Source organism: Orbicella faveolata, unplaced genomic scaffold, assembly GCF_042242905.1.
Source record: "Orbicella faveolata isolate gen_17 unplaced genomic scaffold, um_ofav_v1 contig_2, whole genome shotgun sequence".
Classification (NCBI taxonomy): domain Eukaryota; kingdom Metazoa; phylum Cnidaria; class Anthozoa; order Scleractinia; family Merulinidae; genus Orbicella; species Orbicella faveolata.
This window is the reverse complement of record NW_028301547.1, coordinates 6,735,001-6,747,227: the sequence shown is the minus strand read 5'-3', so window position 1 is coordinate 6,747,227 and position 12,227 is coordinate 6,735,001. Positions and strand designations below refer to the sequence as shown.

At 37.6% G+C, this 12,227-nt stretch overlaps 1 protein-coding gene across 1 annotated transcript in view; it reads left to right on the top strand.

The window, feature by feature from the left end:
• Positions 1-6,591: 6,591 nt before the first annotated feature.
• Positions 6,592-12,227, top strand: part of LOC149111739 (uncharacterized) — a 5,870-nt gene continuing 234 nt past the window's right edge. The window contains exons 1-3 of the mRNA XM_089289230.1: positions 6,592-6,665; positions 7,048-7,235; positions 9,325-12,227. The exon at positions 9,325-12,227 is cut by the window's right edge and continues 234 nt beyond it. Coding sequence (XP_089145356.1) covers positions 6,613-6,665; positions 7,048-7,235; positions 9,325-9,455 — 372 coding nt within the window. The 5' untranslated portion in view covers positions 6,592-6,612 and the 3' untranslated portion in view covers positions 9,456-12,227. The remainder of the gene's footprint in view (positions 6,666-7,047; positions 7,236-9,324) is intronic.

The window sequence follows — 12,227 nt, the reverse complement described above, 5'->3', positions numbered from 1 at the left end:
TATAAGTAACAGATAAAATTGAGTAGTCGAGGTTCTGGTGTTAGAAAACCGATTACTATATCCTTCAAATTAAGATGTATCTGCTGTTTCGTCAAAGATAGGTAAAATGATTCAAAATTTGCCCAGAAAGAAAGAAAAGTTTTTTTTTTTTCTTGAATTCCTGTAGAGTAAAGAGTGTAATATTTTTAGCTGAAAGCCCTTGACATATGGCTCAAAAGCAACTGAATGGCCAAAAAGCTGTGAACAGCCGTGTTGATGAAGGACATGAATGAAGGACATGGAGGATTTGGGAGAAAACTCTTCCCAAGAAAGAGTAGAGTTCAACTTTCTCTACTCACTGTTTCAACTCAACGATTTTAGTTAGAAACTACTCGGTTGATATTTTCGGCGAGAAAAGCAGCAAAGAGTCGAAATTTTTAAAAGTGCTTGAGTTTTTAGTCGGCAAATAAATTAAATTTGGTGCGGCTTTACTGATGAAACTGTGCTAACCGTGCTACAGAAAGGTGAAAAATATTATAGAATTCCGTTCTTTGTCGCCAGAATCACTTTCTTCACAGGAATTGTCGATCGGAGGGTCTCGTCTCAAAAGAGTCCGAGGCTCGCAACAGGTTGAACAATCAGTAAGACTATATAAATGAGGATTGGAAAACCTAGAATCGAGAACTGGGAAATCCTATGTGTTAAGAGCCCTTTGTTTCTCATACCAAGGCCCCGCCGGCTAAGGGAAGGGAAAAGAGTTATTGGAAAGAGAATGTAAGCTTCCGATCTCGACAAACTCAAGGCAAAATAGAGGGTCTGTAAACAGATTAAAACAAAACAAAATAAAATTGCAGGTGAAAGTAATATACTTAAATGGTGCGGGTTGGTGCTTGTGACCCGCGCTTTTAATGCTAATTATGTTTGCATTGTAAAGGTCTACAAGGCGACTTCACCTTTGTAGGTTACAATCTTGTTCATGGTCAATATTTGGCTTTCACTTATAATGGCGAAGGTTCCTAAAATTATAAGTCGTTTCTGAAATCATAAACACTTGACAAAGTGCAAATGAGGTAACTAATGGTACTCAATATGTTAATGCAATTCGCTTCCCTTATCGACACGTAGCTAGCTGGTATCACGCTGTTTAAAAGAGATAAAGCACGGCTATTTTCGTGGTTTTGGAAATTAGTATCACAGATTTTGATTTAAAACTGATGTTTTAATCTTAAAGTTTGCGGACAGAATTTTCACCTGGTCGAACTACATCACACACATCAACAAAAGATAGAGTTTCACCAGCTTTGGTTAGTGATATTTTATATAATTATATGTCGGACATAGACTACTTTTTAAAAGCTTTATCATTTAATAGTTTAAACATATTTTGCAAAAAGAAAAAAATAACCACAAAAAAACAACATTGCTTTACCGGAGGCATCATCGTCGTCGTCGTGGGTCTTTATCGCCTTCAGTTCCATATTCCTGTGTGGGAAATAGCGCAAGCGAATACATAGACGATATTACACGGTGGCGAGAAGATATGAATTTTATTTTCGAGTGGCAAGACAGTATCTCACGAGTTCGCTGTGCTCACTTGTGAGATATTGCTCTTGCCACGAGAACATGAAATTCATATCTTCCTGCCAACGTGTAGTGTTCTTTTTATTATATAGACATTCTGATAACGGCGTTTTTGACGATTTTCCGAAGATTTACGACCACTTTCCAAAGTTTTCCGAAGATTCTCCAAAACTTGTAGAAGGTCACACGAACGTTGCTGAGCATTTTCCGAAAATTTTCGAAAATTACCGAAGATTACCGAAGACTTTCGAGGAAGACCCGATGATCTTTCGATGATACACCAACAAATTTAAAAGCAATTTAAGAGACAAACTTGATATCAGTGAAATCATCGATATCTTCATTGGTGAGGATATGGAAAATACGCTACTCGAGTCCCGGATGTGGTTTCGTATGAATTTCACGAGTGGTGTATTTTCCAGTAAAACACTCGTGTCTATATAATAAAGCGTAGCATGACACCTCTTATAGCTGAAATTATGTCCGTCACAGTTTTGAGGTTCATGCGTCTGTCTGTGAAGTTTATTCTTTTTCTGCATGACCTCATTTTGAGCTAGAAACAAGGACATTGTTTCCTGTTTATTGAGTAGATTGCAGTTCGTTCTATCTTTTCCGCCAAAAGGCTAGGTTTCTCATTTGAAACATTTAAAATATGTCTGGTAAGCCTTTCCACCCACCCCACTGAATTGAAATATCCCGTAACATCGTCTTAGTATGTTTCGAGAAATTATCAAAAAAAAATTTCTAAATGACACAATTTTTTTCTCAATATTTCGAAAACCCTCTTGATCCTTTGCATGTATATCTCCTATGCCTAAATTTTCACTTGTGGGAATTGAAAAAGTTTATTATTTGTTTGTTAAATTAGTAGTTCTCCATTTAGTGTTTCAGGTATTGCAGTAATGGTAGTAGTAGAAGTAGTGGAGGAAGAAGATTCCGTCTCATCGATGGTACCAGCATCTGCCATCTTGGAAAATTGCTGGTTTAATGCTTTTAGTGGTATGGAATATATTATTCAGGAGGGAAACCGTTGAACTGGATTGTTTCTGACTTAGAACCAAGAATTGTTTCAAAATTGCGAGGGAGAGCTGGCTCTTAGCCAAAAAATCCAAAAAAAGTTTCAAAAAAATTCCAAAATTTTCTAAACAACCTGATAGTTTCTAAATATTGCGGCAACATCTAAATATCCTAAAAAATATCCGAAAGTTTGTGGAAAGGCCAAAATCTAAAAAGTTAAAGAAATCGTAAGAGAACACATTAACTACATCAAAAAGGGGAAAATAATTTTCAAAACAAAACCTCTATCCAAATATTCTACAGTCCGAAAAACGGAAACTTCCTGATCTACATTACTCAAGATAATTTTTGTCAGTTATAATGAACGCACTACTCCATGGATTAAAATTACAGACTTTGAATCAAAACACAAGATGTGACGGATTTTAACTAACACGATTTCTTTCTCGCTGCAAATATTCTATATCATGACAAAACTCCTTCCTGCAAAAGAAAAAGTTCTTAATAAAACAGAATACTTTATTATGTCTGCAGAATCAAGCTTCAACTTGGTTATGGAATTGATTTTGTCGCCTGCTTTTTCTTACTACAAGAGCTTGCTTGATTTGAACGGCTTTTTGATGAGTTTTGTGAGTGCTGGACATTCCCTCAGAACTTTTTGCTTTACAATAAGGATAAAATGATACGAGGAGCCAGTTGAAAAAACAAAACTAAACCGGGTAATATCTCGGTGTAGATTGAACATCAGAAACAATAATTGATACCTGTTTGAACAACCAGCTCAAGTTGGAAAACGATACTCGAATAAACTAGAGAGGTTCTATAGCCTATGTTCCGTAAAACTAAACTTAAATGCAAACCATTTGATTCTTATTGATGAAGAAAATCAAATCTCTCTAAGTTTTAGCAAAGATTCAATTTACCTTCTTCGTGAAGGAGCACTGCAAGACAAATCGTAACCGATGGTCTTTTCATCGATATATATTCGATTGCCTAGCTAGATATTCATGCATATAAAAAGCGTAAACAAAAGAACGAGGATGTGTTTCTTTACTTCAATCAAAGTTTGGATTTTTAAATTCAAAAACGAATTTCCCGTTTCTTTACGAAACAGATTAGTCCAAGATCATTTGGATCATTGTGGATCGAAAACCGGGAATAGAGGAATCGACCTTGGGCAAGATTTTTTGCTTTCAGAGATGCACTATGATTTGACGGATCTTGAGCTAATATGTTTAGTAAAGAAACGCAAAATCCAATCGTGGATTTTCTCAAAGAAACGCGCCCTTAGTTCAGTAAAGTTAAAATGTTGCTAACAGTCTACGAAATATTAGGTGAGATGTCGAACCACTCCAAAGTTAAAAAATTCAAACGCGTTTTAAAATTCACAGACCGTAACGTCAACCTAAATCGATCATTCAATAATTCTTTTCTTCTAAACAAAGGTCTAACGCCTCCTTAACCTCTTATACTTTCACAGTCTGGACATCATTCTAAGTCCTGAATTGTTCCAAAAATTGTATTGCTTCGATCTAATCCCAACTGCCCTCATAAAAAACATCAATTATTTGTTGGCAGATCTTCTACCAACCTGTGGATGAAAATAAAACACTGTACGTAAGCTCGCTGTGTCACAATGACGATTGTGACATCTGATAACACATGGAAACTTTCTTCACCTGCATTATGTTTTTAGTTATTTCCAGTGGCTACAACCTACCACTCATTTCTTACGTGTTCATTTTGCTAATTCGTGTTTTGTAGCATTAGAAAAGAGTACGGGTGACGCTTCCGTTAGGACTGTTCGCTATATTGTCATATGGTGGTACTATCAAAACAAACAAAGACATGGCATGCCATCGAAAGACAAATACGTTTAGGCTGAAATAGGATACTACTAGCAGCTGATTCTTAGCGGCTTGAATAAGAAGCTACAAAGAGTCTTGGAGAAATCATGGAGAAACGTTAATTAGCCGCAAAGGTTTGATAAACCAATTCATGAAGAATGCTTTCAAGCATATTTACTCCAAGATTTGCCGAGCCGTTCAGCCGAATACAGAACATAATTGTTGGGAACGCTGAAATGATTGCGAGATCGATTTGTTGGATTTGATTTTGTCGAACTGTGGAGCACTTGTCATCTGTAACAGGTGAGAAACATAATTGAGAATCTGAGGTTGAAATTAGGTCTTAGTATCTGCTTCCCAAATGACCTAAACTGGAATAAAAAATCCAAATTTCAGCAGGGTTTCTAAAATTACAGTTTTGTTGCTTAATGCTCTGCATTGTTTCAAAGACGACAGGATTTCCTAAATAATAGCGATTTACCAGAGAAAATAAAACAACGCTAATTTTTCCGAAATAGGATAAATCTAAGAATTAGAAGACACGAGGCCAAACGGGAAAAACGGAATTGGTTATTGAGACGTTAATAATTGAACGGGTTTAATGGAGCGCTTGTGGCCGGACCGCCCTTCATGCTAATGATGTTTTGATTTGCTAATTGCTTGCAGGGAATTTAGTGCCTGAACTTTGCAGGTTTTCATAGCTAAGAAGGTTTCAGAACCAAATGAAAATAAGATAAGAAATTAAATCAGAGAGTCGTAAACATCCATCGCCGTTCAAACAAGAGCTTAAGTTTATAATTTTATCTTAACTTGAAGCTTATAAAGGTTAATTCAAACTGCTCTCAGAAAGATTACAGAGCTGTCATTTTGGCAGTTTTTCCAAACTTGATTATCATAAGATTTAGCCAGGTAAATTTTGTGATTTTATTTCCTTCTTTCGAAACTAGTGATCCAGCCAAGTATCTGAAATTAAACACCAACTTTACCCGTACCAGGCTTAGAAAAGAAAAAAGGAAAAATGACAGAAACAATAGGATATGAAATCTGAGGAATTTCTAGCAGGCAGACCAATAAAAGGGCTTTTATGATTCTTTCAAAAACTTTAGTTTCACAAAATACAGCATTCTGTAAATTATGTTGCTAGCGAGGAGCGGGCACCGATTAGCAAGCTGTCGCAATTTTTATCCCAAGTTTGCTCGCTCTCCTCTAAGAATACCTGGGAGTATGCCCGCCCGCCCCCCATTTGACGCCTAAAAGAAAACGGCTTGCATTTATAGACGCGCTCTTTCCTACGGAAACCCGAGTAAAAATATAAAAATATGTATGTATCCTTTGTTGAATAGCATGGCTCCCACGTTGGTTTCAAAATGGTACATGAACCAAAACATCAGATATGATTAAGGAGAGTAGTGGGAGAACCATTAACGTTCAGACCACCACTTAGACATTGCCAATTTGCCATAACCGATCCTGCCGTTGAAACACAAATATGACATTTCTGCGTAAAACAACAAGGATCAATCAGAACATGTTATTTTAATTGATGGCAGAAATGGAATAGAAAAGTATCACATCTACTGGCTCGAGCAAGCGATAATGTAGTCTTTAAAGACCAACCGGTAGTGGCTGCGTCAAGCCCAAAAAGAAAAGCTAAAAAATGACAGACTCGTCATATAAGGAATGTTTAGCATGCAGGCTTTTTGAATCGTTTTCCATCAAGATTAGTCCATTTTACTTAATGCATTTTAAAAGGGCAGAACAGGCTTAGGAAAAAGAAAACTAATAAAGAACAAAAAGGAATGTCGTCTTTGTTTCCTTTTTTACTCAGATATTGTCAATTTCCCCATCCTGACGTTGAAACACAAATATGCGATGCCTGCGTAAAACAAGAAGACTCAAATAGACGGATGACTCCAATGGATGGCGAAAATTTTTACGAGCCAGCTCTAAAATGCTAGTTATGTTTAAACTGGATCTAACTAACTAATTGGTAGTTAAGTTCATCTTATTTATTACCTGATAATTAAGCGTTTTCCATTGAACCGAACTGAAGTGATGCGTAAGATCTAGATGTTCAAAAAAAAAAAAACGTGATGGTAAAATGCATAAAATAACATTACCAGTCTAGTTTCAAGAAAGACACTACTGACTACAACCATTAGACGAGTTGTTCATCAGGAGCCTGAGGATGGCCAAAATCTTTATCGGCTTTTTCCTATTGACTCTTTCTTTCAGTGAAAGGTACCTGAATTTTCACTATGTTTGCATATAAACATCTAATGGTATATGATTGTTGTTGATGACCATAGTGCACGTATTTAAGGGAAAATAAGAATGGCGATCACTTTTAAATAAATTAATTCAAGATAAAAGAGTCGCACCAGAACCTATAGAAAATCTCGCAGTAGATGAATCGAACAAATTTAAAGGGTGGGATATTTTCGATCAAGTTAATTCACCTAATATAGAGAAAATAATTTTTCTTTTCAAACTTTTGGCTTTATATCAATTAAACTACTGCCTTTTTCAGAATTTTTTAAATAAAATTGGCGACTTTTTAAAACAAAATAGTAATACATTCTTAATTCTTGTCAGCCATGTTTTGAACCGTTCTGTTTTACAGCATCGTATTCTCCCCAAAAGAGCTCGATCCAAAAATTTGCCAAGAAATATGGACTGCGGCTGGAAGCAATTTAAAAGTCCCCTTGGAATTAAGAGTCGACTTAACTGGAGGTACTAACCAGGTGTTTACCCCGGAGCCAGCAGGAACAACCAAAATTGCTTCATCTCAAGTGTTTTCAAAGTTCGAAGGTAATTCAGGTCCTTACCACAATAATCACAAGGAGCTTAGCTTAAAACTGATAAACTGATTAAGATTAAAGTACAGAGAGAGAAAAAAGCAACTATAGAAAATATACATAGTTTGCTCGTCTATCTTTGACCTACGGCAAAGCCGGCCGTCATTCACCTACACCATTCATTACCTACACAATCATGTAGCTTGACAGACACCCGCTTAATGCGGACAGCTTTGCCTGTCCCGACCGGAAAAGCTTAAAACGAACACCAGTTAATTAGGACAATGGACACATTATATTCGGTGTAGCGATTATGTACGTGCGTACCGTCAGAAAATGAAAGATAAACTACAGTAGCGTAAAAGCGTGAAATGTTTTTGACCACGACTTTCTTAATCTGGTCCATAAGGCCTTATGAGGAAACATTTTAAGTTACAAATCGATTCACTTGTCAGGGTGGAATGAGTTGGATAGAGCCCCTCTAGTAAACAATTAGATTATGACCGCGAGATTTCTATCACGTATAGAAATTGAGAGCGAATATTTTGGCATAAATCTACTAGTCGTTGAAAACTTTATCTAAATCCTCTTCACAGACACTTCAAAAACGCCAAGAAGTGACTGTCATTTTGTTAACAAGGGTACACTGCTACGCTACTCACTATCTATCACGGATTATATGATTATTCTGACATTTTGATTGGTTCTCGCATATGATCTATTAGAGGACAGACGCACGATTGACGCCATCATTACAAAGTTTTACCCACTGTGTTTTAAAATGGCGTAAAGTTTTGAGGATTTAGATAATATTTTACGCGATTAGGCGGAAAATAAGGTACAAAAAGGTCTTGTCGAGGCATTGAACAGGTACGAGAGGAAGAAAGAAAAAGCCGTTTCTCTTTCAGAAAATGACTCAGAAAATACTCGAGCAGTCTCAGTCGGCAGTCGAGTGAGACTGAACCAAAAACAAAATTGATCTTAAAATCACTCTATGATAAGAAACCATTGCTTTGTCTCGAAACTGTTTATGAGATTAAGTTATTTTAAGAATTCAACTTTTCTCAATCTCAAAATAATTGTTGACACAGATTGATGCCAGGAATGAAACATCAAAACATCACTTCATAAAATCAGTTAAAATAAACATATAACCTTGCTTTCCGACGCGAATGTTCCAGTCCGTTTCAGGGCACAGCAGCGAACAAAGTATAGCTCACTACAGCTCATGGGAAACTGTATTGCAGCTATGAAGTGTCTCCGACAATATATCAACCTAATTTGAGAATCATTAACCACACGGAACACAAATTTCCACCGTCACTAACGTTCCTTCGAATCGAATGGCCTCCAGTGTTGATCGCAACCGCAAGAATTCCGAACGTATTTTTAAACTGCTGCAATATTCAAGGCAACGGCCAAGCTTTTCGACTCGGAGGGCTGCTCTGATGACAATAACTGGCTTGACTTTTACAGCGTTTTCTTCAAGATTTGTAGATTTCGCAATTCAATTCTGCTTTTGCTGTAAGTTTTCATTCCACTCGAATTGACATGGCAAGAGCATCAGTGACACACTCGGCAATCGCCTCGTGTGCCACTTTTTTGTTCTGTGATCTATTACTGACTAATCTATTACACGGCAACATGGGATCTATTTATTAAATAGATAGTGAGTAGCGTAGCCAATCAGAGAACGGCATCCGTGATAGAACGCTAGTAGATTTATACAAATACTATGTATTATAGTGTAACTTTTTTTGCGTTTAAAAGATGGCCCTCGGCTTGTCCTACTAAGAAGACAATTTTTTGTTGTCCATGACGTCATATTATGTCAAATGACGTCATCAATTGCGCCATCTTGATCTCGCCATCTTGGATTTCACAAATCAGTCAGTCAAAAAGTTTAACTGCATGCAGTAACTCTAACTTGATTGCTTTTACTGACAGAAATGATTGCAACCAGCGTAAAAGTAAAAATACGAAAACAATAACAGAAGCAGACAATAGTTTGTTATTAAATTTGTTTTCTTTACGGTGGGTGGTGATTTTAAAGGCAAAAAAATTTCCGTAATTTTTTTTTCTTCTTCTTCTTTTCTTCACAGCTCTTCTTCAAAACAATATCAAGACAATACAGGAAGACTTTCTCGACGTGATTACGAAACTAGGTGGACCTGTTGACAAAGCAAGGGAATACCTTAACGCAAATCGGATACTAAGTCCACCGCACGTATAAACCCCCCTTTTAAAAGGAAGCCTAATTTTTGAGCGCTTGATCTTTAGAAAATATTATCTTTAGAAAATAGCTCGCACCCTTCCTATATAACTCCAATTTCCAGGCAGTGGTAAACACACTGGGTTGCAAAATTCTAACGAAAACACACACTGAACTTGATGTAAAACATATTTACTTGCCCGGTACCTTCGAACAAAATTGCTTGTATCCTCCTTAATTACTCGGTCTTCGTCACTTTCCGCCTAGCTATACTACGATTTGGGCGGCTGCGATGTGTATCACAGGCGGCCCAAGCTCTCAATGTTATCCTTTTTTTTTTCCTTTTTATCCGAACGTTCAGGCTAACGTGACATATGGCATGTACTATTACATAACGACCGAATTTGACCACGCGAAACATGACTCTCGCCTTGCAGCATATGGAGGTGTTGTGTTACAACGGTTTGAATTTATAAAGGTTTGTATGGGAATGTAACGGCTTTGCTTGAAAAGCCAATTATTCTTATATTTTGGGAATAAAATCTACTCAACGGTCAAACCAAAATGCTCCCCGGGTAACCGGGCACTCCCTTTATGGGTTTGACAACTAAAGCACGAGGGTACCCGGGAGGCATTTTGGTTTGACCGTTGACAAATCGTTGCTGACTACCCCCGGTCGAGCTAATTATAGTTACCCAACACCGCGAAAGTGTCCTAACTTTTGTGACGCGGCTGTTTTCGAGTTTGCGAGCGAAGCAATCTCGAAATAAATGTATCGTTGCGAAGGCGTTGTGGACGGAATCGCGTAGCGAGTGAACTGACATGGAACTTCAACATCTCTCCTTCGATTCTACGGAGGAATTGAACCGGCAGGGTTATTTTCATTGGATTTATTCGCTCCGAGCGGCGGGCACTCCGGAAATCAGTGTCCGGCCTTGTCTTTCTTTTAGTAGTGGAAACCCACAGAACGATAACTCGCCGAAATCGCGTGAGATCGGCCCGAGGAGCTGGCAAACAACAAAGAATACAACACAGCAACAGGGTAACTAGATTTTATTCCCAAAATATAAGAATAATTGGCTTTTCAAGCAAAGCCGTTGCATTCCCATACAAACCTTTATAAATTCAAACCGTTGTAACACAACACCTCCATATGCTGCAAGGCGAGAGTCATGTTTCGCGTGGTCAAATTCGGTCGTTATGTAATAGTACATGCCATATGTCACGTTAGCCTGAACGTTCGCATAAAAAGGAAAAAAAAGGGATAACATTGAGAGCTTGGGCCGCCTGTGTGTATATATATATATTTTTCCATTTCGAAGTGCGGGTGCAGTCGAGATCGCCGCGTTGAAATTTAGGCCAGGATCAGGATCGACAATATGCCGATCCATTTGGGTTATAAAGGTACAAATAATGGCTGAAGAGTTAACTTACAGCTCTTAAAGAGTTATAAAGATGTCAATGAAAACGATGAGCTGGTAATTTGACTTCAAGGAACGTGCAGATGTCGGAGTGTCAAAACATTTTTAGATTCAAACATTTAATTTCCCCGAAAAAACAACTGAGTTAAAATTCGATGGAGTCGTAGTCCACTCCTGCCCACTTCTCCAGATCAATGATTGAAAATAGTTTTAATATCAGAGATAAGCAGAGATGTCGCGGTAACAGGTGCGGTAACGTTTTGCTTCGTTATTGTCGACCGACCGTAGTATATGCATAGTCAATTACCGTGCACGAACACAAGGTACCCAAATTTGCATATTAATTTTCATACTAGTAAATCATGGAAAATCCTTCGACAAGATATTGAAAAGAGGTTCAGTATAGTATCGGTTAAATGAATGCATTTCTACTTCACTGTTTTTTTTTTTTTTAATGAAATGTTCATTTTACGTACGCTAATAACATGGGAGTTCTCGACTTATCAGTTTGCGTTTCAGTTGACCAAAGTAACTATGGGTTGACTGACAAGAGCATTCTTCTTTCAGCACGACAATCTAGGTCGGTAGCTCTGGAGTCGAATCTTAATCGTTTGTTTCACTTTCCTCGTATATTCATAAATGCTTGATCCATTCTAAGTTTTTAAATTGGATATATTTCGTTCCTCAAAGACGAAGCTCAAAGAACGAAACAATTCTGTCAGGGGCACCCAACGATCGCTTTCGCTCAAATGCTTTTAAATGCTGTTTTAGGCTATCTGGAGTACTTTTAAAGTTCTGTAGGTTAGTTTTAGGTTGCGCTAAAAAAAAAATTTATCTGTTCGGTCATTCTAGGGGAACTTGAGTATTCTCGAATTTATTAGGGACTTTTTGTCCATTCCCCGAAAACCTTAGGTCTTGTCGCATTTCCGAAAATAATAGCTGACCTTTTATCGGTACCCAAAACGACATTTTTGACAATCCGGAAACAACAGACATTAAATTTCTCATATCACGAAAGTTCGAGGTGACAATTCTCTTCCGAAAATCAGAGGGGATTAAAGGACTTCCGAACAGATAATTTACCGAAACGATCCGTTGGGTGCCCCTGTTCTGTATTCGCAATGGCCATATTTGACAAATACGGCCGGATTACGACCTTCGGCGTGCGTTAGTTTTGATTAAAATCCACAAATTCATAGCTACGTTCACCAGTTCGAAACCTCAAAAATTTTAATCGCTTCGTTATAGGACTTAGGTTTCGTTTACTTTTGGTTTAGAAAAGTCTCTATTTCCTTAATTGACATTGTCAAGGTATTGCATAAGACACGAATTTGGGATACGCTGGAAGCCATCTGACTATATTCTGAGCGCA